This window comes from Pristiophorus japonicus, chromosome X (assembly GCF_044704955.1).
Source record: "Pristiophorus japonicus isolate sPriJap1 chromosome X, sPriJap1.hap1, whole genome shotgun sequence".
In the NCBI taxonomy this organism is placed as follows: domain Eukaryota; kingdom Metazoa; phylum Chordata; class Chondrichthyes; family Pristiophoridae; genus Pristiophorus; species Pristiophorus japonicus.
The window spans coordinates 8,818,508-8,845,814 of record NC_092010.1 but is presented as its reverse complement, the minus strand read 5'-3'; the positions used below and the strand labels follow the sequence as shown (position 1 = coordinate 8,845,814).

At 52.7% G+C, this 27,307-nt stretch overlaps 1 protein-coding gene across 1 annotated transcript in view; it reads right to left on the bottom strand.

Moving 5' to 3' along the window:
* The window catches only part of LOC139240842 (integrin alpha-5-like), a 452,133-nt gene that overhangs the window by 45,479 nt on the left and 379,347 nt on the right, over nt 1-27,307 (bottom strand). The window contains 2 exon segments of the mRNA XM_070869324.1: nt 13,939-14,046; nt 16,493-16,538. Coding sequence (XP_070725425.1) covers nt 13,939-14,046; nt 16,493-16,538 — 154 coding nt within the window.

Below are 27,307 nucleotides of genomic sequence, written 5' to 3'. Positions count from 1 at the left end.
TTATACCCCCACTGTCCCCATTATACCCCCACTGTCCCAATTATACCCCCACTGTCCCCATTATACCCCCACTGTCCCCATTATAACCCCACTGTCCCCATTATACCCCCCACTGTCCCCATTATACCCCCACTGTCCCCATTATACCCCCACTGTCCCCATTATACCCCCACTGTCCCCATTATACCTCCCACTGTCCCCATTATACCCCCCACTGTCCCCATTATACCTCCCACTGTCCCCATTATACCTCCCACTGTCCCCATTATACCCCCACTGTCCCCATTATACCCCCACTGTCCCCATTATACCCCCCACTGTCCCCATTATACCCCCCCACTGTCCCCATTATACCCCCCACTGTCCCCATTATACCCCCACTGTCCCCATTATACCCCCACTGTCCCCATTATACCCCCCACTGTCCCCATTATAACCCCACTGTCCTCATTATACCCCCACTGTCCCCATTATACCCCCCACTGTCCCCATTATACCTCCACTGTCCCCATTATACCCCCCACTGTCCCCATTATAACCCCACTGTCCTCATTATACCCCCACTGTCCCCATTATACCCCCCACTGTCCCCATTATACCCCCCACTGTCCCCATTATACCTCCCACTGTCCACATTATACCCCCCACTGTCCCCATTATATCCCCCACTGTCCCCATTATACCGCCACTGTCCCCATTATAACCCCACTGTCCCCATTATACCTCCCACTGTTCCCATTATACCTCCCACTGTCCACATTATACCTCCCACTGTCCGCATTATACCCCCCCACTGTCCCCATTATACCCCCACACTGTCCCCATTATACCTCCCACTGTCCCCATTATACCTCCCACTGTTCCCATTATTCCCCCACTGTCTCCATTATACCTCCCACTGTCCCCATTATACCCCCACTGTCCCCATTATACCTCCCACTGTCCCCAGTATACTCCCCACTGTCCCCATTATAGCCCCTCCACTGTCCCCATTATACCCCCCACTGTTCCCATTATACCCCCCACTGTTCCCATTATACCCCCACTGTCCCCATTATAGCCCCTCCACTGTCCCCATTATACCTCCCACTGTTCCCATTATACCCCCACTGTCCCCATTATACCTCCCTCTGTCCCCATTATACCCCCACTGTCCCCATTATACCCCCCACTGTCCCCATTATACCTCCCACTGTCCCCATTATACCCCCACTGTCCCCATTGTACCCCCACTGTCCCCATTATACCCCCACTGTCCCCATTATACACCCACTGTCCCCATTATACCACCCACTGTCCCCATTATACCCCCACTGTCCCCATTATACCCCCACTGTCCCCATTATACCTCCCACTGTCCCCATTATACCCCCCACTGTCCCCATTATACCCCCACTGTCCCCATTATGCCTCCCACTGTCCCCATTATACCTCCCACTGTCCCCATTATACCCCCACTGTCCCCATTATACCCCCACTGTCCCCATTATACCCCCACTGTCCCCATTATACCCCCACTGTCCCCATTATAACCCCACTGTCCCCATTATACCCCCCACTGTCCCCATTATACCCCCACTGTCCCCATTATACCCCCACTGTCCCCATTATACCCCCACTGTCCCCATTATACCTCCCACTGTCCCCATTATACCCCCCACTGTCCCCATTATACCTCCCACTGTCCCCATTATACCTCCCACTGTCCCCATTATACCCCCACTGTCCCCATTATACCCCCACTGTCCCCATTATACCCCCCACTGTCCCCATTATACCCCCCCACTGTCCCCATTATACCCCCCACTGTCCCCATTATACCCCCACTGTCCCCATTATACCCCCACTGTCCCCATTATACCCCCCACTGTCCCCATTATAACCCCACTGTCCTCATTATACCCCCACTGTCCCCATTATACCCCCCACTGTCCCCATTATACCTCCACTGTCCCCATTATACCCCCCACTGTCCCCATTATAACCCCACTGTCCTCATTATACCCCCACTGTCCCCATTATACCCCCCACTGTCCCCATTATACCCCCCACTGTCCCCATTATACCTCCCACTGTCCACATTATACCCCCCACTGTCCCCATTATATCCCCCACTGTCCCCATTATACCGCCACTGTCCCCATTATAACCCCACTGTCCCCATTATACCTCCCACTGTTCCCATTATACCTCCCACTGTCCACATTATACCTCCCACTGTCCGCATTATACCCCCCCACTGTCCCCATTATACCCCCACACTGTCCCCATTATACCTCCCACTGTCCCCATTATACCTCCCACTGTTCCCATTATTCCCCCACTGTCTCCATTATACCTCCCACTGTCCCCATTATACCCCCACTGTCCCCATTATACCTCCCACTGTCCCCAGTATACTCCCCACTGTCCCCATTATAGCCCCTCCACTGTCCCCATTATACCCCCCACTGTTCCCATTATACCCCCCACTGTTCCCATTATACCCCCACTGTCCCCATTATAGCCCCTCCACTGTCCCCATTATACCTCCCACTGTTCCCATTATACCCCCACTGTCCCCATTATACCTCCCTCTGTCCCCATTATACCCCCACTGTCCCCATTATACCCCCCACTGTCCCCATTATACCTCCCACTGTCCCCATTATACCCCCACTGTCCCCATTGTACCCCCACTGTCCCCATTATACCCCCACTGTCCCCATTATACACCCACTGTCCCCATTATACCACCCACTGTCCCCATTATACCCCCACTGTCCCCATTATACCCCCACTGTCCCCATTATACCTCCCACTGTCCCCATTATACCCCCCACTGTCCCCATTATACCTCCCACTGTCCCCATTATACCCCCCACTGTCCCCATTATACCCCCCCACTGTCCCCATTATACCCCCCACTGTCCCCATTATACCCCCACTGTCCCCATTATACCCCCACTGTCCCCATTATACCCCCCACTGTCCCCATTATAACCCCACTGTCCTCATTATACCCCCACAGTCCCCATTATACCCCCACTGTCCCCATTATACCCCCACTGTCCCCATTATACCTCCCACTGTCCACATTATACACCCCACTGTCCCCATTATATCCCCCACTGTCCCCATTATACCGCCACTGTCCCCATTATAACCCCACTGTCCCCATTATACCTCCCACTGTCCCCATTATACCTCCCACTGTCCACATTATACCTCCCACTGTCCGCATTATACCCCCCCACTGTCCCCATTATACCTCCCACTGTCCCCATTATACCCCCCACTGTCCCCATTATACCTCCCACTGTCCCCATTATACCTCCCACTGTTCCCATTATTCCCCCACTGTCTCCATTATACCTCCCACTGTCCCCATTATACCTCCCACTGTCCCCATTATACCTCCCACTGTCCCCATTATACCCCCACTGTCCCCATTATACCCCCACTGTCCCCATTATACCTCCCACTGTCCGCATTATACCCCCCACTGTCCCCATTATACCTCCCACTGTCCCCATTATACCCCCACTGTCCCCATTATGCCTCCCACTGTCCCCATTATACCTCCCACTGTCCCCATTATACCCCCACTGTCCCCATTATACCCCCACTGTCCCCATTATACCCCCACTGTCCCCATTATACCCCCACTGTCCCCATTATACCCCCACTGTCCCCATTATAACCCCACTGTCCCCATTATACCCCCCACTGTCCCCATTATACCCCCACTGTCCCCATTATACCCCCACTGTCCCCATTATACCCCCACTGTCCCCATTATACCTCCCACTGTCCCCATTATACCCCCCACTGTCCCCATTATACCTCCCACTGTCCCCATTATACCTCCCACTGTCCCCATTATACCCCCACTGTCCCCATTATACCCCCACTGTCCCCATTATACCCCCCACTGTCCCCATTATACCCCCCCACTGTCCCCATTATACCCCCCACTGTCCCCATTATACCCCCACTGTCCCCATTATACCCCCACTGTCCCCATTATACCCCCCACTGTCCCCATTATAACCCCACTGTCCTCATTATACCCCCACTGTCCCCATTATACCCCCCACTGTCCCCATTATACCTCCACTGTCCCCATTATACCCCCCACTGTCCCCATTATAACCCCACTGTCCTCATTATACCCCCACTGTCCCCATTATACCCCCCACTGTCCCCATTATACCCCCCACTGTCCCCATTATACCTCCCACTGTCCACATTATACCCCCCACTGTCCCCATTATATCCCCCACTGTCCCCATTATACCGCCACTGTCCCCATTATAACCCCACTGTCCCCATTATACCTCCCACTGTTCCCATTATACCTCCCACTGTCCACATTATACCTCCCACTGTCCGCATTATACCCCCCCACTGTCCCCATTATACCCCCACACTGTCCCCATTATACCTCCCACTGTCCCCATTATACCTCCCACTGTTCCCATTATTCCCCCACTGTCTCCATTATACCTCCCACTGTCCCCATTATACCCCCACTGTCCCCATTATACCTCCCACTGTCCCCAGTATACTCCCCACTGTCCCCATTATAGCCCCTCCACTGTCCCCATTATACCCCCCACTGTTCCCATTATACCCCCCACTGTTCCCATTATACCCCCACTGTCCCCATTATAGCCCCTCCACTGTCCCCATTATACCTCCCACTGTTCCCATTATACCCCCACTGTCCCCATTATACCTCCCTCTGTCCCCATTATACCCCCACTGTCCCCATTATACCCCCCACTGTCCCCATTATACCTCCCACTGTCCCCATTATACCCCCACTGTCCCCATTGTACCCCCACTGTCCCCATTATACCCCCACTGTCCCCATTATACACCCACTGTCCCCATTATACCACCCACTGTCCCCATTATACCCCCACTGTCCCCATTATACCCCCACTGTCCCCATTATACCTCCCACTGTCCCCATTATACCCCCCACTGTCCCCATTATACCCCCACTGTCCCCATTATGCCTCCCACTGTCCCCATTATACCTCCCACTGTCCCCATTATACCCCCACTGTCCCCATTATACCCCCACTGTCCCCATTATACCCCCACTGTCCCCATTATACCCCCACTGTCCCCATTATACCCCCACTGTCCCCATTATACCCCCACTGTCCCCATTATAACCCCACTGTCCCCATTATACCGCCACTGTCCCCATTATAACCCCACTGTCCCCATTATACCTCCCACTGTCCCCATTATACCTCCCACTGTCCACATTATACCTCCCACTGTCCACATTAAACCTCCCACTGTCCCCATTATACCCCCCACTGTCCCCATTATACCTCCCACTGTCCCCATTATACCTCCCACTGTCCCCATTATACCTCCCACTGTTCCCATTATTCCCCCACTGTCTCCATTATACCTCCCACTGTCCCCATTATACCTCCCACTGTCCCCATTATACCTCTCACTGTCCCCATTATACCACCCACTGTCCCCATTATACCCCCACTGTCCCCATTGTACCCCCACTGTCCCCATTAGACCTCCCACTGTCCCCATTATACCCCCACTGTCCCCATTATACCCCCACTGTCCCCATTATACCTCCCACTGTCCCCATTATACCTCCCACTGTCCCCATTATACCCCCCACTGTCCCCATTATACCCCCACTGTCCCCATTATGCCTCCCACTGTCCCCATTATACCTCCCACTGTCCCCATTATACCCCCACTGTCCCCATTATACCCCCACTGTCCCCATTATAACCCCACTGTCCCCATTATACCCCCCCACTGTCCCCATTATACCCCCCACTGTCCCCATTATACCTCCCACTGTCCCCATTATACCCACCACTGTCCCCATTATACCTCCCACTGTCCCCATTATACCTCCCACTGTCCCCATTATACCTCCCACTGTCCCCATTATACCCCCCACTGTCCCCATTATACCCCCCACTGTCCCCATTATACCTCCCACTGTCCATATTATACCCCCCACTGTCCCCATTATATCCCCCACTGTCCCCATTATACCGCCACTGTCCCCATTATAAACCCACTGTCCCCATTATACCTCCCACTGTCCCCATTATACCTCCCACTGTCCACATTATACCCCCCCACTGTCACCATTATACCTCCCACTGTCCCCATTATACCCCCCACTGTCCCCATTATAGCCCCTCCACTGTCCCCATTATACCTCCCACTGTCCACATTATACCTCCCACTGTCCCCATTATACCCCCACTGTCCCCATTATACCTCCCACTGTTCCCATTATACCCCCACTGTCCCCATTATACCTCCCACTGTCCCCATTATACCTCCCACTGTCCCCATTATACCCCCCACTGTCCCCATTATAGCCCCTCCACTGTCCCCATTATACCTCCCACTGTTCCCATTATACCCCCACTGTCCCCATTATACCTCCCACTGTCCCCATTATACCCCCACTGTCCCCATTATACCCCCCACTGTCCCCATTATACCCCCACTGTCCCCATTATAACCACTCCACTGTCCCCATTATACCCCCCTCTGTCCCCATTATACCCCCACTGTCCCCATTATAGCCCCTCCACTGTCCCCATTATAGCCCCTCCACTGTCCCCATTATACCCCCCACTGTCCCCATTATACCCCCACTGTCCCCATTATACCCCCACTGTCCCCATTATAGCCCCTCCACTGTCCCCATTATAGCCCCTCCACTGTCCCCATTATAGCCCCTCCACTGTCCCCATTATACCCCCCACTGTCCCCATTATACCCTCACTGTCCCCATTATACCCCCACTGTCCCCATTATACCCCCACTGTCCCCATTATACCCCCACTGTCCCCATTATACCCCCCACTGTCCCCATTATACCCCCACTGTCCCCATTATACCCCCACTGTCCCCATTATACCCCCACTGTCCCCATTATACCCCCCACTGTCCCCATTATACCCCCCACTGTCCCCATTATACCTCCCACTGTCCCCATTATACCCCCCACTGTCCCCATTATACCTCCCACTGTCCCCATTATACCTCCCACTGTCCCCATTATAACCCCACTGTCCCCATTATACCTCCCACTGTCCCCATTATAGCCCCTCCACTGTCCCCATTATAGCCCCTCCACTGTCCCCATTATACCCCCACTGTCCCCATTATACCCCCACTGTCCCCATTATACCCCCACTGTCCCCATTATACCCCCCACTGTCCCCATTATACCCCCACTGTCCCCATTATACCCCCACTGTCCCCATTATACCCCCCACTGTCCCCATTATACCCCCCACTGTCCCCATTATACCTCCCACTGTCCCCATTATACCCCCCACTGTCCCCATTATACCTCCCACTGTCCCCATTATACCTCCCACTGTCCCCATTATAACCCCACTGTCCCCATTATACCTCCCACTGTCCCCATTATACCCCCACTGTCCCCATTATACCCCCCACTGTCCCCATTATACCCCCACTGTCCCCATTATACCCCCACTGTCCCCATTATACCCCCACTGTCCCCATTATAGCCCCTCCACTGTCCCCATTATAGCCCCTCCACTGTCCCCATTGTACCCCCCACTGTCCCCATTATACCCCCCTGTCCCCATTATACCCCCACTGTCCCCATTATACCTCCACTGTCCCCATTATAGCCCCCACTGTCCCCATTATTCCCCCACTGTCCCCATTATACCTCCCACTGTCCCCATTATACCCCCCACTGTCCCCATTATACCCCCCACTGTCCCCATTATACCCCCCACTGTCCCCATTATACCTCCTACTGTCCCCATTATACCCCCCCACTGTCCCCATTTTACCTCCCACTGTCCCCATTATACCCCCACTGTCCCTATTATACCTCCCACTGTCCCCATTATACCTCCCACTGTCCCCATTATACCTCCCACTGTCCCCATTATACCTCCCACTGTCCCCATTATACCTCCCACTGTCCCCATTATACCCCCCACTGTCCCCATTATATCCCCACTGTCCCCATTATACCCCCACTGTCCCCATTATACCTCCCACTGTCCCCATTATACACCCACTGTCCCCATTATACCTCCACTGTCCCCATTATACCCCCCACTGTCCCCATCATACCTCCACTGTCCCCATTATACCCCCACTGTCCCCATTATACCCCCACTGTCCCCATTATACCCCCCACTGTCCCCATTATACCCCCCACTGTCCCCATTATACTTCCCACTGTCCCCATTATACCTCCCACTGTCCCCATTATACCCCCACTGTCCCCATTATACCTCCCAATGTCCCCATTATACCCCCACTGTCCCCATTATACCCCCCCACTGTCCCCATTATACCCCCCCACTGTCCCCATTATACCCGCACTGTCCCCATTATACCCCCACTGTCCCCATTATACCCCCCACTGTCCCCATTATAACCCCACTGTCCTCATTATACCCCCACTGTCCCCATTATACCCCCCACTGTCCCCATTATACCCCCCACTGTCCCCATTATACCTCCCACTGTCCCCATTATACCCCCCACTGTCCACATTTTTCCCCCCACTGTCCCCATTATATCCCCCACTGTCCCCATGATATCCCCCACTGTCCCCATTATACCCCCACTGTCCCCATTATACCTCCCACTGTCCCCATTATACCTCCCACTGTCCCCATTATACCTCTCACTGTCCACATTATACCCCCCCCCCCACTGTCCCCATTATACCTCCCACTGTCCCCATTATACCTCCCACTGTCCCCATTATACATCCCACTGTTCCCATTATTCCCCCACTGTCCCCATTATACCTCCCACTGTCCCCATTATACCCCCCACTGTCCCCATTATACCCCCCACTGTCCCCATTATACCCCCCACTGTCCCCATTATAGCCCCTCCACTGTCCCCATTATACCCCCACTGTTCCCATTATACCCCCACTGTCCCCATTATAGCCCCTCCACTGTCCCCATTATACCTCCCACTGTTCCCATTGTACCCCCACTGTCCCCATTATACCTCCCACTGTCCCCATTATACCCCCCACTGTCCCCATTATACTCCCACTATCCCCATTATACCCCCACTGTCCCCATTATACCCCCCACTGTCCCCATTATACCCCCACTGTCCCCATTATAACCACTCCACTGTCCCCATTATACCCCCCTCTGTCCCCATTATACCCCCACTGTCCCCATTATAGCCCCTCCACTGTCCCCATTATATCCCCTCCACTGTCCCCATTATACCCCTCACTGTCCCCATTATACCCCCACTGTCCCCATTATACCCCCACTGTCCCCATTATAGCCCCTCCACTGTCCCCATTATAGCCCATCCACTGTCCCCATTATAGCCCCTCCACTGTCCCCATTATAGCCCCTCCACTGTCCCCATTATACCCCCACTGTCCCCATTATACCCCCACTGTCCCCATTATAGCCCCTCCACTGTCCCCATTATACCCCCCACTGTCCCCATTATACCCCCACTGTCCCCATTATACCTCCCACTGTCCCCATTATACCCCCACTGTCCCCATTATACCCCCACTGTCCCCATTATACCCCCACTGTCCCCATTATACCCCCCACTGTCCCCATTATACCCCCCACTGTTTCCATTATACCCCCCCACTGTCCCCATTATACCCCCCACTGTCCCCATTATAGCCCCTCCACTGTCCCCATTATACCCGCCACTGTCCCCATTAAAGCTCCCACTCCCACTGTCCCCATTATACCCCCCACTGTCCCCATTATAGCCCCTCCACTGTCCCCATTATACCCGCCACTGTCCCCATTAAAGCTCCCACTCCCACTGTCCCCATTATACCCCCCACTGTCCCCATTATAGCCCCTCCACTGTCCCCATTATACCCGCCACTGTCCCCATTAAAGCTCCCACACCACTGTCCCCATTACACCCCCCATGTGCCGGTTAGAGGGAGGCCAGTGTGGAGAGGGTTAAGTATACACAGGCAGGAGACAGGGTGGCACTCTGGCATGTGACAAGTCGCAGGCTGACCATCGAAAGCTCTGCAACATGAGCCACCTGACGCCAGCTGCAGGCTCCAGATGTGTGTGGAGGGTTCAGGGTTTGCCGGTGGCTATGGGTGTCTGATCGCTGACTCAGACTGTGCACAAACAGAATCTCACCGAGGGTGCAGCGTCACACCCTGGTCTCCACCTGGCCACCAGCAGGGCCACTACAGTTGACCTCAGTGCCCTGGGTTAGAGAAGAAGGGACAAAAACAACAAAGTAAGGGTTCCTGCTCCTGACCCCGAGTCGTGTCTGTGGGGACATCAGGTGAGGCAGCACCGGGCTCAGTTATGACTCCTCACTCAGTTGAGCAGCCTACCAACACTCTAAGAACATGAGAATTAGGAGCAGGCGTTGGCCCTACAGCCTGCTGCGTCATTCAATAAGATCATGGCTGACCATCGGACTGAACCCCACTTTCCCGCACGATCTCCATATCCCGCGAATCCCCGAGACTCCAAGCATCTATCTCGGCCTTGAATATATTCAGAGACTTGGCATCCACAGCTCTCTGTTTGGGCTCACTCCGAGAATGGTCACTTGGGTGCGCTATTGGGGAGTATGGTCAGTGACCCTAGACCCGTACCCCAAGGAGAGTCAGTGACCGGGGGAAGAGGGGCAGTGGGACATGGGTCAGGCGACGCATATCCTGCTTGCTCGGGATTGTACCGTCAGGTGCAAGCCGAGAATGATTTGCTTTGAGCCTGGATTGAGCAGAGCCGATGGGGTTAAAGAGACTGCTCGCCATGGCCAGGGCTTGTCACAATTCTCTGTTGCAGTCTCCTGGAGCGCAGGGGCTGGGAGTCACCTCGACATCAATGCTCACAGGACCCGTCTCCTAGGAAACTGCCGAGTGAGGCAGTCCAAGGCAATGACATCGTTCAGCTTCACGTTGCAGGCTGCATGTGGAGGGCACTGTGGGAAAGTGAAGCCAGGGAGCAGTTACAATCCCCTCCCATCCCCTGCCCCTGCCCATCACAGCACACTACCGGATCCACACTGACACTGTCCGGCTGCTGACTGCTCCGACAGGGAAGCGCCCAATCAGTTCGGCCCCAGGGCCACAGGCACAACGCACAACAGCTGATGTGAATTATACGCAGGGTATCCCAGCGGGGCAGCTGAGGAAGCCCAGCTTTCCGAGAGAGCAATGGGTGGGAAATCGCGGAGAATTCCTTTCGGCAAGCTGCAGCCTTCGAGAGCAGAGTGCAGTTATCCTTGCCGTCCTTGGCCAGGGATGTTTTGCTGTGAGACGGGAGGAGTGCAGCTGTCGGCTCCCACAGCCCAGTGCTCAGTGGAGAATGACGATCTGTCACAGTACATGAGAGAGTGCTGTGGGCCCAGGAATTGGAGCAGACCCAAAAGCAGACGCACAGAGAGTGCGGAGTGCTATCCCTGCCCCCACTGGGCCTCAGGCCTCATCGTCATCGATGCGGCGAGCTGCGGACACCGACTGTGTGTCCTCAGGAGGCTTGCTGGAGACAGGGCCTCGGAGAGCGGGTCACTGTCACACCAGCACCGGCCCTCGGCTCAGGCCTTGAATGAGATCGGGATGGGGTGGGGGGGTGGGCGCTGGGGGTCACCGGGCTGGGGTGCAGTGGTCGACGGCGATCAGGGAGCACAGACGCCAGGATCGGGGAGGGTAGAGGTGGCGATCCGGGGTGGGGTAGGCATGGGGCAGCTGATAGGCCGCAAGGCAGACCTGGTGATCCTGAACACAGCCAGCTTGGCTCCGAGTGCTTCAAGGCAAACTCAATAGTACAGAGTGGGCCTCAAGCAGACGGTAGGCCCCTTATTTGGATGTACAAAGGATCCAACGCCCGCCTCAAGTGTGGGAACTGCACACTGATGTGTTTTGCCTTTACCAATATGGCGGGAGGTGCACTTCTGGCTCGTAATGAGCATGTGCTTCCTGCCCGTCCTATTGATGGCTTAGATGGCCATTAAGTGCCCCAAAAATAGCTGGTGCGTGGTCGAATTTCTAGGCCACTGTCTTCAAACAGCCTGGACTGCATAGAGTGCACAGATCCAGACTGATTCTGGTATGGATTCAAAGCACATGGTGTCTACTCCACAAATCTCATCCTGTCCACACCAGAACAGGCACTCCCTCAGCCAATATCCCACAACCCCCCTCAGTGCAAACACCCGCTTCCCCGGTGGTTCAGTGCACATCCCAGCAGCAGCAAACGGTTTTAGGTCAGCAGCACAGCAGGACCGAGAAGGGCAGAGCCTGGCACCTCCACACAGCACGAGGTCAGGGTTCGACCAGATTGTGAGGGGACGACAAGGGGTCACAAGGTCAAACTGATAAAAGTCGGTTTAGGACTGCTATCGGCAAGTTGCTCTACATACAACGAGTGATCGGCACAAGTAACAGACTCTTGGATAGAGCAGGGGAGGTTAAAAATACCCCAACCATTTAAGAAACAATCGGATGCTGTAATGAGGGTAACAGGACGTTTCTGTGTGGATGAATTAGATGGGCCGAATGGCCTTCCTCATCTGTAATTATCTTGTGATCACTCTGCCCAGCTCTTCATCTACAGCACGGGACGGTCCTAGGCCTGTACATACACTGCACAAACCCACTCTCGTTAAACTCCCTGCTACTCCACCTTCAGAGGTTTGGGGCGGGAGGAACAAAAGGACAAATATCATGGGCACTCCGACCGGACCACTCAAATCCCCCATGGCTGCTGCCCCCAATAGTGCCACTTGATATCTGCTTCCGAAGAAGAGACTATTTTGGGATAGGATTTGGCGAGATTTGGATTTCCATTTCTCACCTTGTCCTCAGTCCCTTCTCTCACCAGAAACATAACTGTCCCTTGAACCTTCAGTGGTGTTCCCTGATCACTTAATCCACAGCCCAACCGTATGAGAAGTCTCAGTTCAATTTCCCTTCTTACTCAACTTCCTTATCCTTTCCTCAGTGCTGAGATTCCCCATCCCTGCATTCCTCTTTGTTGATCCCTCTGGACCCTCCCAAGGCCACTCATTTCCTTCCAAGGGTCAGGTGACCAGAACTGCATACAGGGCCCCAGCTGGAGTCGAGCTCAGTCCTCACACGGTACTGTTCACAGGTCTGATTGGCCATGTCAGGTCCTGAGGCTTCCGGCCTAACTGCGTCCTGTTCCCTACAGGTTTGGATGAACCCAACTGGGATTTTGGGGGGAGGTGGGGTGGAATTTTGTACTCAAGGTGAGGAATATCAGTACAGAGGAAGTACTTTGCCTGCCATTTTTGTATCCCTCAACTGCCAAGTGCCAGACATGTTGGACACAACATTAAGTGTGATTTTCTCGATATCATTCGCCACCTTCCATAAGCCGTATTCTTAAGGTATCCTGAGCTGCACAAGTTGGTCATTCCCATTTCACAAGCCAGGTTTTTCTTGCGGCCTCAGATTGTGAACTTTGCGCCAGTTCTGAAACTTTTTTCTTTTTGAACCCAAGGAACCGGATGGAGTGTGGGCCGAGGTGAAGGGTCAGTGTGCTGACTTCACGCAGTCCCTTCAATAAGGTGACTGAAGAGCAGAGTGTTACTGGGGGAGATATTCTGACCAGCCAGCCTTACTCAACACTTATTTTTGAACCACACGGCCCTTTCAGTGCAACGCTAATTTCTGCTGGCCTGAGATCTATGGGGGAGTGATATGCCACAGAAAGCTGCCCAAAATCCATTATTGCTGATAAAAGGCATTCTGCTTGAGAACAGCTACACTTTACCCACATGGTTCGAGGAAGCTTTCTAACAGTGAGGGAAAGCACAAGACTGCCATTAAAAAACCGCGGTGGATTCGTACACATGCCGCCATCTTGGATACTCCATTCAGTGCGGCCGGTGAGAGACATTCCCGATTGGCTGGAATAACATACGTACCATGTGACCTGGATGTCAGTGCCATTTATGGTGCATCCCTTCTCCTCTGGGTTGAAGACTGGAGGGCTCACCTTCAAGGTGGCACTTGCGTGGACAATGGGTCTGGCCCTAGGACCAAGAGACAGAGGGTCAGTTACTGGAACAGTTGCTACGGGAACAGCATACCGCAGTCGATGAGACAAGTGACGTTCGGGGTTGGATGACTTAAGCCGTTAAATGACACTGCTCAGCGGAACATTCAGTAGAAACTACGCTTCCGACTGACGGGGAACCTTCTGCAGCCGTCTCCATGGTTGCCAGACTCGAGTTATGCTGTCTCTGGCTCTTCATAATTTGGGGCCTTGCTGCTGCTAAATTTTCAGAGACGGCAAAACTCCAGCCCCTGGCCAGAAAGGGGCAGGTTGAGAACAAGGCCGCAGACAGCGGCCCTGCTTTTGTCTCAGTGCGGGATTGGTACGTGCGAGGGGCCTGGGTGAGCAGCAAGCTCGCCACCAGAGGCCCAGAGAGACTCCCGGGCCTCAGTTAAATTTTCAATCCCGTCACTTGCCCAAACCTGGCTGGACTCCATGCGGTGTGAGGTCATTGCCGGAACGGGCCCAAACAGTCAGGAGGCCCAGGGCAAAGGGTGGCCCCTGGGAGGGGTCCCTGGGAGGGGCCGGAGCAGCTGCAGCAGGAACCCTTTGGGCCACCCTTTACCCTGGGCCTCCTGACTGTCCACAAGGCGACTGAACAAAAGAATGAAAACGTACCTTTCCTCTCCTGTCTCTCCCTGCAGCTCCCAGCTGCTTTAGCCTGGCGGAAACACACTGCTCCCCCACTCAGGTCTCAGGCCAAAATTGCAAACCAGGCCCCAACTCACCATTGAAGCCTGATCTGCATATTTAAAGAGGCCCCCTTAGATGGGGGCGGCAGAGGAGTGGGTGAGAGCCCCACTCTATTATAACTGCCCGCACTGCTCGCTCGGTGTCCAACACAGAGAGGGAGTGAAAATTGAGGCCAAAGATAGCCAATGTAAGGGGAACCATTAGCAATGGGATAAGTGGGAAGAAGTCACAACACATGGATTGGAAAACAACGAGTGTCACTGAGTCCCGGGTATGTAACCTGCAGGGTTACAGACCCAGAGCCGGTAATTGGGATTAGACTGGATGACCTTTTGTTGGACGGCACAGATATAATGGTAAGTACTGCAGGGAATCGCATACATACAGGGTGATCTCCTGGACTAGTGTCGATCGCCTGGATGGGTTGGAGAGTCATTTTCCCAGATTTTTGTCCCCAATTGGCCTGGGTTTTTATCTGGTTTTTGCCTCTCCCAGGAGATCACATGACTCCGGTTGGGGTGGAGTGTAGAATGTTTCAGTATAAGGGATGTCGCAGTTATGTGGGGCGGACTGGTTGGGCTGGGTGCTCTTTGCCTTTCCGCCATTGTTCATTGGTTTATATGTAACCTTCAGGGCTGCTGACTGAGGGCCGTGCGGCTCTTTGTCGGCCGGCGCGGACACGATGGGCCGAAATGGCCTCCTTCTGCGCTGTAAATTTCGATGTTTCTATGTCGGCATATTTCACTCTCATTCAGTGAAATCCTACTTGTAACTGAGTTGGTTTTGCTGGCTGCGGGGTCGGGACTGATCTCACTGGGGTGGTCAGTTAACAGACAGTGGAGCTCATGTTGATCACGCCGATGGAATTGTATCCAAACAGCCCCAGCCTGCACACGGCCCAGCTTGGGGCACTACCAGTGACAAACCCAGTCAACTCCTTGCCGGCAAATCAGGAACGCCTGTTCCAGATAAACCGCCCGCTGTGTGTGAACCCGGGAACGCCGGAGAAAGCCGGGACCGCGGGGATATGGCAGCCCTCAGTTTTAAAGCTGTGCGGGATACACGTCCACCTGACAGGATTAGCGAACGTTCACAATGTATAAAAGCACAAAGTCAGAAGACATTTAACCCGACCCATTAATCTTGGAAAGAAAAGAACTCAGATCGGGTTCAACTGCAACACTTATCATTGTGCAGATGCCAGGTCAGCACAAGGTTGGGCTCAGCTGTGATGCCCCCGACAGCCGAATTGCCCACCATGCACCGGCTAGGTTCATATATGACGAGTGGCCACTTGGACGTGGTACCAGCAGATGCCTTCAGGAGAGCAGAGAAAACTTCACCAAAATCAAGGTGCAGTTTGGTATTAAAATGGCTGCCAGTGTCTAACTGCACTCCACGGGTTTCTTTCAGGGAAAGACCCGCGAGGGGAACCTCCTCAGGACGTTCTCCTGATCAGCCGCTGTAGCGTCAGTGGAACCTCAGCAGAACCCGCGTTTGGTGTCTGACAGAGGTTCCCACCAAAATTCCAAAGTTACACCGGTCAATCGAGGGAATGGCCCACATGAACAGCCGGCACGTCAAAACCACAGGGAGAGGGACAAGGGTATGCATCGCAGACCAACTGTGAGGATGCTTCAGGCCCGAATGTTTGCTGTCAAAATGTTAAAGTATTAATATCGAACAAAACGAGAGCAATGGAAGTGAATCCGTTAATTTCACATTCCTACCTGTAAACGACAGCTCGATCAACACCAAACGCCCCAACAATTACATCTGAAAAAGACAGCAATTTAAATCAGCAACACGAGTAATACTCCACTATTATTTCATTGTACCACCCAGTCCCAGAGTGTGAAAGGACAGTGTGATAACCCACTGTACCACCCAGTCCCAGAGTGTGAAAGGACAGTGTGATAACCCACTGTACCACCCAGTCCCAGAGTGTGAAAGGACAGTGTCATAACCCACTGTACCACCCAGTCCCAGAGTGTGAAAGGACAGTGTGATAACCCACTGTACCACCCGGTCCCAGAGTGTGAAAGGACAGTGTGATAACCCACTGTACTCAGTCCCAGAGTGTGTAAGGAGAGTGTGATAACCCACGGGACCACCCAGTCCCAGAGTGTGAAAGGACAGTGTGATAACCCACTGTACCCAGTCCCAGAGGGTGAAAGGACAGCGTGATAACTCACTGTACCCAGTCCCAGAGTGTGAAAGGACAGTGTGATAACCCACTGAACCACCCGGTCCCAGAGTGTGAAAGGACAGTGTGATAACCCACTGTACCAGCCAGTCCCAGAGTGTGAAAGGACAGTGTGATAACCTAATGTACCACCCAGTCCCAGAGTGTGAAAGGACAGTGTGATAACCCACTGTACCACCCGGTCCCAGAGTGTGAAAGGACAGTGTGATAACCCACTGTACTCAGTCCCAGAGTGTGTAAGGAGAGTGTGATAACCCACGGGACCACCCAGTCCCAGAGTGTGAAAGGACAGTGTGATAAACCACTGTACCCAGTCCCAGAGGGTGAAAGGACAGCGTGATAACTCACTGTACCCAGTCCCAGAGTGTGAAAGGACAGTGTGATCACTCACTGTACCCAGTCCCAGAGTGTTAAAGGACAGTGTGATAACCCACTGTACCCAGTCCCAGAGTGTGAAAGGACAGTGTGATAACTCACTGTACCCAGTCCCAGAGTGTGAAAGGAAAGTGTGATAACTAATTGTACCCAGTCCCAGAGTGTGAAAGGACAGTGTGATAACCCACTGTACCCAGTCCCAGAGTGTGAAAGGACTGTGTGATAACCCACTGTACCCAGTCCCAGAGAGTGCAAGGACAGTGTGATAACCCACTGTACCACCCAGTCCGAGTGTGAAAGGACAGTGTGATAACCCACTGTACCACCCGGTCCCAGAGTGTGAAAGGACAGTGTGATAACCCACTGTACCCAGTCCCAGAGTGTGAAAGGACAGTGTGATAACCCACTGTACCCAGTCCCAGAGTGTGAAAGGACAGTGTGATAACCCACTGTACCCAGTCCCAGAGAGTGTAAGGACAGTGTGATAACCCACTGTACCACCCAGTCCCAGAGAGTGAAAGGGCAGTGTGATAACCCACTGTACCACCCAGTCCCAGAGTGTGAAAAGACAATGTGATAACCCACTGTACCACCCAGTCCCAGAGTGTGAAATGACAGTGTGATAACTCACTGTACCCAGTCCCAGAGTGTGAAAGGACAGTGTGATAACTCACTGTACCCAGTCCCAGAGTGAGAAAGGACAGTGTGATAACTCACTGTACCCAGTCCCAGAGTTTGAAAGGACAGTGTGATAACCCACTGTACCACCCAGTCCCAGAGTGTGAAAGGACAGTGTGATAACCCACTGTACCACCCAGTCCCAGAGTGTGAAAGGACAGTGTCATAACCCACTGTACCACCCAGTCCCAGAGTGTGAAAGGACAGTGTGATAACCCACTGTACCACCCGGTCCCAGAGTGTGAAAGGACAGTGTGATAACCCACTGTACTCAGTCCCAGAGTGTGTAAGGAGAGTGTGATAACCCACGGGACCACCCAGTCCCAGAGTGTGAAAGGACAGTGTGATAACCCACTGTACCCAGTCCCAGAGGGTGAAAGGACAGCGTGATAACTCACTGTACCCAGTCCCAGAGTGTGAAAGGACAGTGTGATAACCCACTGAACCACCCGGTCCCAGAGTGTGAAAGGACAGTGTGATAACCCACTGTACCAGCCAGTCCCAGAGTGTGAAAGGACAGTGTGATAACCTAATGTACCACCCAGTCCCAGAGTGTGAAAGGACAGTGTGATAACCCACTGTACCACCCGGTCCCAGAGTGTGAAAGGACAGTGTGATAACCCACTGTACTCAGTCCCAGAGTGTGTAAGGAGAGTGTGATAACCCACGGGACCACCCAGTCCCAGAGTGTGAAAGGACAGTGTGATAAACCACTGTACCCAGTCCCAGAGGGTGAAAGGACAGCGTGATAACTCACTGTACCCAGTCCCAGAGTGTGAAAGGACAGTGTGATCACTCACTGTACCCAGTCCCAGAGTGTTAAAGGACAGTGTGATAACCCACTGTACCCAGTCCCAGAGGGTGAAAGGACAGTGTGATAACTCACTGTACCCAGTCCCAGAGTGTGAAAGGACAGTGTGATAACTCACTGTACCCAGTCCCAGAGTGTGAAAGGAAAGTGTGATAACTAATTGTACCCAGTCCCAGAGTGTGAAAGGACAGTGTGATAACCCACTGTACCCAGTCCCAGAGTGTGAAAGGACTGTGTGATAACCCACTGTACCCAGTCCCAGAGAGTGCAAGGACAGTGTGATAACCCACTGTACCACCCAGTCCGAGTGTGAAAGGACAGTGTGATAACCCACTGTACCACCCGGTCCCAGAGTGTGAAAGGACAGTGTGATAACCCACTGTACCCAGTCCCAGAGTGTGAAAGGACAGTGTGATAACCCACTGTACCCAGTCCCAGAGTGTGAAAGGACAGTGTGATAACCCACTGTACCCAGTCCCAGAGAGTGTAAGGACAGTGTGATAACCCACTGTACCACCCAGTCCCAGAGAGTGAAAGGGCAGTGTGATAACCCACTGTACCACCCAGTCCCAGAGTGTGAAAAGACAATGTGATAACCCACTGTACCACCCAGTCCCAGAGTGTGAAAGGACAGTGTGATAACTCACTGTACCCAGTCCCAGAGTGTGAAAGGACAGTGTGATAACTCACTGTACCAAGTCCCAGAGTGAGAAATGACAGTGTGATAACTCACTGTACCCAGTCCCAGAGTTTGAAAGGACAGTGTGATAACCCACTGTACCCAGTCCCAGAGTGTGAAAGGACAGTGTGATAACCCACTGTACCCAGTCGCAGAGTGTGAATGGACTGTGTGATAACCCACTGTACCCAGTCCCAGAGAGTGTAAGGACAGTGTGATAACCCACTGTACCACCCAGTCCCAGAGTGTGAAAGGACAGTGTCATAACCCACTGTACCACCCAGTCCGAGTGTTAAAGGACAGTGTGATAACCCACTGTACCCAGTCCCAGAGTGTGAAAGGACTGTGTGATAACCCACTGTACCAAGTCCCAGAGAGTGTAAGGACAGTGTGACAACCCACTGTACCAGCCAGTCCCAGAGTGTGAAAGGACAGTGTAATAACCTAATGTACCACCCAGTCCCAGAGTGTGAAAGGACAGTGTGATAACCCACTGTACCACCCGGTCCCAGAGTGTGAAAGGACAGTGTGATAACCCACTGTACTCAGTCCCAGAGTGTGTAAGGAGAGTGTGATAACCCACGGGACCACCCAGTCCCAGAGGGTGAAAGGACAGCGTGATAACTCACTGTACCCAGTCCCAGAGTGTGAAAGGACAGTGTGATCACTCACTGTACCCAGTCCCAGAGTGTGAAAGGACAGTGTGATAACCCACTGTACCCAGTCCCAGAGGGTGAAAGGACAGTGTGATAACTCACTGTACCCAGTCCCAGAGTGTGAAAGGAGAGTGTGATAACTCACTGTACCCAGTCCCAGAGTGTGAAAGGACAGTGTGATAACTGTACCCAGTCCCAGAGTGTGAAAGGACAGTGTGATAACCCACTGTACCCAGTCCCAGAGTGTGAAAGGACAGTGTGATGACCCACTGTACCCAGTCCCAGAGTGTGAAAGGACTGTGTGATAACCCACTGCACCCAGTCCCAGAGAGTGTAAGGACAGTGTGATAACCCACTGTACCACCCAGTCCGAGTGTGAAAGGACAGTGTGATAACCCACTGTACCCAGTCCCAGAGTGTGAAAGGACAGTGTGATAACCCACTGTACCACCCAGTCCCAGAGTGTGAAAGGACAGTGTCATAACCCACTGTACCACCCAGTCCGAGTGTGAAAGGACAGTGTGATAACCCACTGTACCCAGTCCCAGAGTGTGAAAGGACAGTATGATAACCCACTGTACCCAGTCCCAGAGTGTGAAAGGACTGTGTGATAACCCACTGTACCAAGTCCCAGAGAGTGTAAGGACAGTGTGATAACCCACTGTACCACCCAGTCCCAGAGTGTGAAAGGACAGTGTGATAACCCACTGTACCACCCGGTCCCAGAGTGTGAAAGGACAGTGTGATAACCCACTGTGCCCAGTCCCAGAGTGTGAAAGGACAGTGTGATAACCCAATGTACCCAGTCCTAGAGTGTGAAAGGACAGTGTGATAACCCACTGAACCACCCGGTCCCAGAGTGTGAAAGGACAGTGTGATAACCCACTGTACCAAGTCCCAGAGAGTGTAAGGACAGTGTGATAACCCACTGTACCCAGTCCCAGAGTGTGAAAGGACTGTGTGATAACCCACTGTACCAAGTCCCAGAGAGTGTAAGGACAGTGTGATAACCCACTGTACCAAGTCCCAGAGAGTGTAAGGACGGTGTGATAACCCACTGTACCCAGTCCCAGAGTGTGAAAGGACTGTGTGATAACCCACTGTACCAAGTTCCAGAGAGTGTAAGGACAGTGTGATAACCCACTGTACCAGCCAGTCCCAGAGTGTGAAAGGACAGTGTGATAACCTAATGTACCACCCAGTCCCAGAGTGTGAAAGGACAGTGTGATAACCCACTGTACCACCCGGTCCCAGAGTGTGAAAGGACAGTGTGATAACCCACTGTACTCAGTCCCAGAGTGTGTAAGGAGAGTGTGATAACCCACGGGACCATCCAGTCCCAGAGTGTGAAAAGACAATGTGATAACCCACTGTACCACTCAGTCCCAGAGTGTGAAATGACAGTGTGATAACTCACTGTAGCCAGTCCCAGAGTGTGAAAGGACAGTGTGATAACTCACTGTACCCAGTCCCAGAGTGAGAAAGGACAGTGTGATAACTCACTGTACCCAGTCCCAGAGTTTGAAAGGACAGTGTGATAATCCACTGTACCCAGTCCCAGAGTGTGAAAGGACAGTGTGATAACCCACTGTACCCAGTCGCAGAGTGTGAAAGGACTGTGTGATAACCCACTGTACCCAGTCCCAGAGAGTGTAAGGACAGTGTGATAACCCACTGTACCACCCAGTCCCAGAGTGTGAAAGGACAGTGTCATAACCCACTGTACCACCCAGTCCCAGAGTGTTAACGGACAGTGTGATAACCCACTGTACCACCCGGTCCCAGAGTGTGAAAGGACAGTGTGATAACCCACTGTACTCAGTCCCAGAGTGTGTAAGGAGAGTGTGATAACCCACGGGACCATCCAGTCCCAGAGTGTGAAAGGACAGTGTGATAACCCACTGTACCCAGTCCCAGAGGGTGAAAGGACAGCGTGATAACTCACTGTACCCAGTCCCAGAGTGTGAAAGGACAGTGTGATCACTCACTGTACCCAGTCCCAGAGTGTGAAAGGACAGTGTGATAACCCACTGTACCCAGTCCCAGAGGGTGAAAGGACAGTGTGATAACTCACTGTACCCAGTCCCAGAGTGTGAAAGGAGAGTGTGATAACTCACTGTACCCAGTCCCAGAGTGTGAAAGCACAGTGTGATAACTGTACCCAGTCCCAGAGTGTGAAAGGACAGTGTGATAACCCACTGTACCCAGTCCCAGAGTGTGAAAGGACAGTGTGATGACCCACTGTACCCAGTCCCAGAGTGTGAAAGGACTGTGTGATAACCCACTGCACCCAGTCCCAGAGAGTGTAAGGACAGTGTGATAACCCACTGTACCACCCAGTCCGAGTGTGAAAGGACAGTGTGATAACCCACTGTACGCAGTCCCAGAGTGTGAAAGGACAGTGTGATAACCCACTGTACCACCCAGTCCCAGAGTGTGAAAGGACAGTGTCATAACCCACTGTACCACCCAGTCCGAGTGTGAAAGGACAGTGTGATAACCCACTGTACCCAGTCCCAGAGTGTGAAAGGACAGTGTGATAACCCACTGAACCACCCAGTCCCAGAGTGTGAAAGGACAGTGTGATAACCCACTGTACCCAGTCCCAGAGTGTGAAAAGACTGTGTGATAACCCACTGTACCAAGTCCCAGAGAGTGTAAGGACAGTGTGATAACTCACTGTACCACCCAGTCCCAGAGTGTGAAAGGACAGTGTGATTACCCACTGTACCACCCGGTCCCAGAGTGTGAAAGGACAGTGTGATAACCCACTGTGCCCAGTCCCAGAGTGTGAAAGGACAGTGTGATAACCCATTGTACCCAGTCCCAGAGTGTGAAAGGACAGTGTGATAACCCACTGAACCACCCGGTCCCAGAGTGTGAAAGGACAGTGTGATAACCCACTGTACCAAGTCCCAGAGAGTGTAAGGACAGTGTGATAACCCACTGTACCCAGTCCCAGAGTGTGAAAGGACTGTGTGATAACCCACTGTACCAAGTCCCAGAGAGTGTAAGGACAGTGTGATAACCCACTGTACCAGCCAGTCCCAGAGTGTGAAAGGACAGTGTGATAACCTAATGTACCACCCAGTCCCAGAGTGTGAAAGGACAGTGTGATAACCCACTGTACCACCCGGTCCCAGAGTGTGAAAGGACAGTGTGATAACCCACTGTACCAAGTCCCAGAGAGTGTAAGGACAGTGTGATAACCCACTGTACCCAGTTCCAGAGTGTGAAAGGATAGTGTGATAACCCACTGTACCAAGTCCCAGAGAGTGTAAGGACAGTGTGATAACCCACTGTACCAGCCAGTCCCAGAGTGTGAAAGGACAGTGTGATAACCTAATGTACCACCCAGTCCCAGTGTGTGAAAGGACAGTGTGATAACCCACTGTATCAACCGGTCCCAGAGTGTGAAAGGACAGTGTGATAACCCACTGTACTCAGTCCCAGAGTGTGTAAGGAGAGTGTGATAACCCACGGGACCACCCAGTCCCAGAGTGTGAAAAGACAATGTGATAACCCACTGTACCACCCAGTCCCAGAGTGTGAAATGACAGTGTGATAACTCACTGTAGCCAGTCCCAGAGTGTGAAAGGACAGTGTGATAACTCACTGTACCCAGTCCCAGAGTGAGAAAGGACAGTGTGATAACTCACTGTACCCAGTCCCAGAGTTTGAAAGGACAGTGTGATAATCCACTGTACCCAGTCCCAGAGTGTGAAAGGACAGTGTGATAACCCACTGTACCCAGTCGCAGAGTGTGAAAGGACTGTGTGATAACCCACTGTACCCAGTCCCAGAGAGTGTAAGGACAGTGTGATAACCCACTGTACCACCCAGTCCCAGAGTGTGAAAGGACAGTGTCATAACCCACTGTACCACCCAGTCCAAGTGTTAAAGGACAGTGTGATAACCCACTGTACCCAGTCCCAGAGTGTGAAAGGACTGTGTGATAACCCACTGTACCAAGTCCCAGAGAGTGTAAGGACTGTGTGATAACCCACTGTACCAGCCAGTCCCAGAGTGTGAAAGGACAGTGTGATAACCTAATGTACCACCCAGTCCCAGAGTGTGAACGGACAGTGTGATAACCCACTGTACCACCCGGTCCCAGAGTGTGAAAGGACAGTGTGATAACCCACTGTACTCAGTCCCAGAGTGTGTAAGGAGAGTGTGATAACCCACGGGACCATCCAGTCCCAGAGTGTGAAAGGACAGTGTGATAACCCACTGTACCCAGTCCCAGAGGGTGAAAGGACAGCGTGATAACTCACTGTACCCAGTCCCAGAGTGTGAAAGGACAGTGTGATCACTCACTGTACCCAGTCCCAGAGTGTGAAAGGACAGTGTGATAACCCACTGTACCCAGTCCCAGAGGGTGAAAGGACAGTGTGATAACTCACTGTACCCAGTCCCAGAGTGTGAAAGGAGAGTGTGATAACTCACTGTACCCAGTCCCAGAGTGTGAAAGGACAGTGTGATAACTGTACCCAGTCCCAGAGTGTGAAAGGACAGTGTGATAACCCACTGTACCCAGTCCCAGAGTGTGAAAGGACAGTGTGATGACCCACTGTACCCAGTCCCAGAGTGTGAAAGGACTGTGTGATAACCCACTGCACCCAGTCCCAGAGAGTGTAAGGACAGTGTGATAACCCACTGTACCACCCAGTCCGAGTGTGAAAGGACAGTGTGATAACCCACTGTACCCAGTCCCAGAGTGTGAAAGGACAGTGTGATAACCCACTGTACCACCCAGTCCCAGAGTGTGAAAGGACAGTGTCATAACCCACTGTACCACCCAGTCCGAGTGTGAAAGGACAGTGTGATAACCCACTGTACCCAGTCCCAGAGTGTGAAAGGACAGTGTGATAACCCACTGAACCACCCAGTCCCAGAGTGTGAAAGGACAGTGTGATAACCCACTGTACCCAGTCCCAGAGTGTGAAAGGACTGTGTGATAACCCACTGTACCAAGTCCCAGAGAGTGTAAGGACAGTGTGATAACTCACTGTACCACCCAGTCCCAGAGTGTGAAAGGACAGTGTGATAACCCACTGTACCACCCGGTCCCAGAGTGTGAAAGGACAGTGTGATAACCCACTGTGCCCAGTCCCAGAGTGTGAAAGGACAGTGTGATAACCCATTGTACCCAGTCCCAGAGTGTGAAAGGACAGTGTGATAACCCACTGAACCACCCGGTCCCAGAGTGTGAAAGGACAGTGTGATAACCCACTGTACCAAGTCCCAGAGAGTGTAAGGACAGTGTGATAACCCACTGTACCCAGTCCCAGAGTGTGAAAGGACTGTGTGATAACCCACTGTACCAAGTCCCAGAGAGTGTAAGGACAGTGTGATAACCCACTGTACCAGCCAGTCCCAGAGTGTGAAAGGACAGTGTGATAACCTAATGTACCACCCAGTCCCAGAGTGTGAAAGGACAGTGTGATAACCCACTGTACCACCCGGTCCCAGAGTGTGAAAGGACAGTGTGATAACCCACTGTACCAAGTCCCAGAGAGTGTAAGGACAGTGTGATAACCCACTGTACCCAGTACCAGAGTGTGAAAGGACTGTGTGATAATCCACTGTACCAAGTCCCAGAGAGTGTAAGGACAGTGTGATAACCCACTGTACCAGCCAGTCCCAGAGTGTGAAAGGACAGTGTGATAACCTAATGTACCACCCAGTCCCAGTGTGTGAAAGGACAGTGTGAAAACCCACTGTATCAACCGGTCCCAGAGTGTGAAAGGACAGTGTGAAAACCCACTGTACTCAGTCCCAGAGTGTGTTAGGAGAGTGTGATAACCCACGGGACCACCCAGTCCCAGAGTGTGAAAGGACAGTGTGATAACCCACTGTACCCAGTCCCAGAGGGTGAAAGGACAGCGTGATAACTCACTGTACCCAGTCCCAGATTGTGAAAGGACAGTGTGATCACTCACTGTACCCAGTCCCAGAGTGTGAAAGGACAGTGTGATAACCCACTGTACCCAGTCCCAGAGGGTGAAAGGACAGTGTGATAACTCACTGTACCCAGTCCCAGAGTGTGAAAGGACAGTGTGATAACTCACTGTACCCAGTCCCAGAGTGTGAAAGGAAAGTGTGATAACTAACTGTACCCAGTCCCAGAGTGTGAAAGGACAGTGTGATAACCCACTGTACCCAGTCCCAGAGTGTGAAAGGACAGTGTGATGACCCACTGTACCCAGTCCCAGAGTGTGAAAGGACTGTGTGATAACCCACTGTACCCAGTCCCAGAGAGTGTAAGGACAGTGTGATAACCCACTGTACCACCCAGTCCGAGTGTGAAAGGACAGTGTGATAACCCACTGTACCACCCGGTCCCAGAGTGTGAAAGGACAGTGTGATAACCCACTGTACCCAGTCCCAGAGTGTGAAAGGACAGTGTGATAACCCACTGTACCCAGTCCCAGAGTGTGAAAGGACAGTGTGATAACCCACTGTACCCAGTCCCAGAGAGTGTAAGGACAGTGTGATAACCCACTGTACCACCCAGTCCCAGAGAGTGAAAGGGCAGTGTGATAACCCACTGTACCACCCAGTCCCAGAGTGTGAAAAGACAATGTGATAACCCACTGTACCACCCAGTCCCAGAGTGTGAAATGACAGTGTCATAACCCACTGTACCACGCAGTCCGAGTGTTAAAGGACAGTGTGATAACCCACTGTACCCAGTCCCAGAGTGTGAAAGGACTGTGTGATAACCCACTGTACGAAGTCCCAGAGAGTGTAAGGACAGTGTGATAACTCACTGTACCCAGTCCCAGAGTTTGAAAGGACAGTGTGATAACCCGCTGTACCCAGTCCCAGAGTGTGAAAGGACAGTGTGATAACCCACTGTACCCAGTCGCAGAGTGTGAAAGGACTGTGTGATAACCCACTGTACCCAGTCCCAGAGAGTGTAAGGACAGTGTGATAACCCACTGTACCACCCAGTCCCAGAGTGTGAAAGGACAGTGTCATAACCCACTGTACCACCCAGTCCGAGTGCTAAAGGACAGTGTGATAACCCACTGTACCCAGTCCCAGAGTGTGAAATGACTGTGTGATAACCCACTGTACCAAGTCCCAGAGAGTGTAAGGACAGTGTGATAACCCACTGTACCAGCCAGTCCC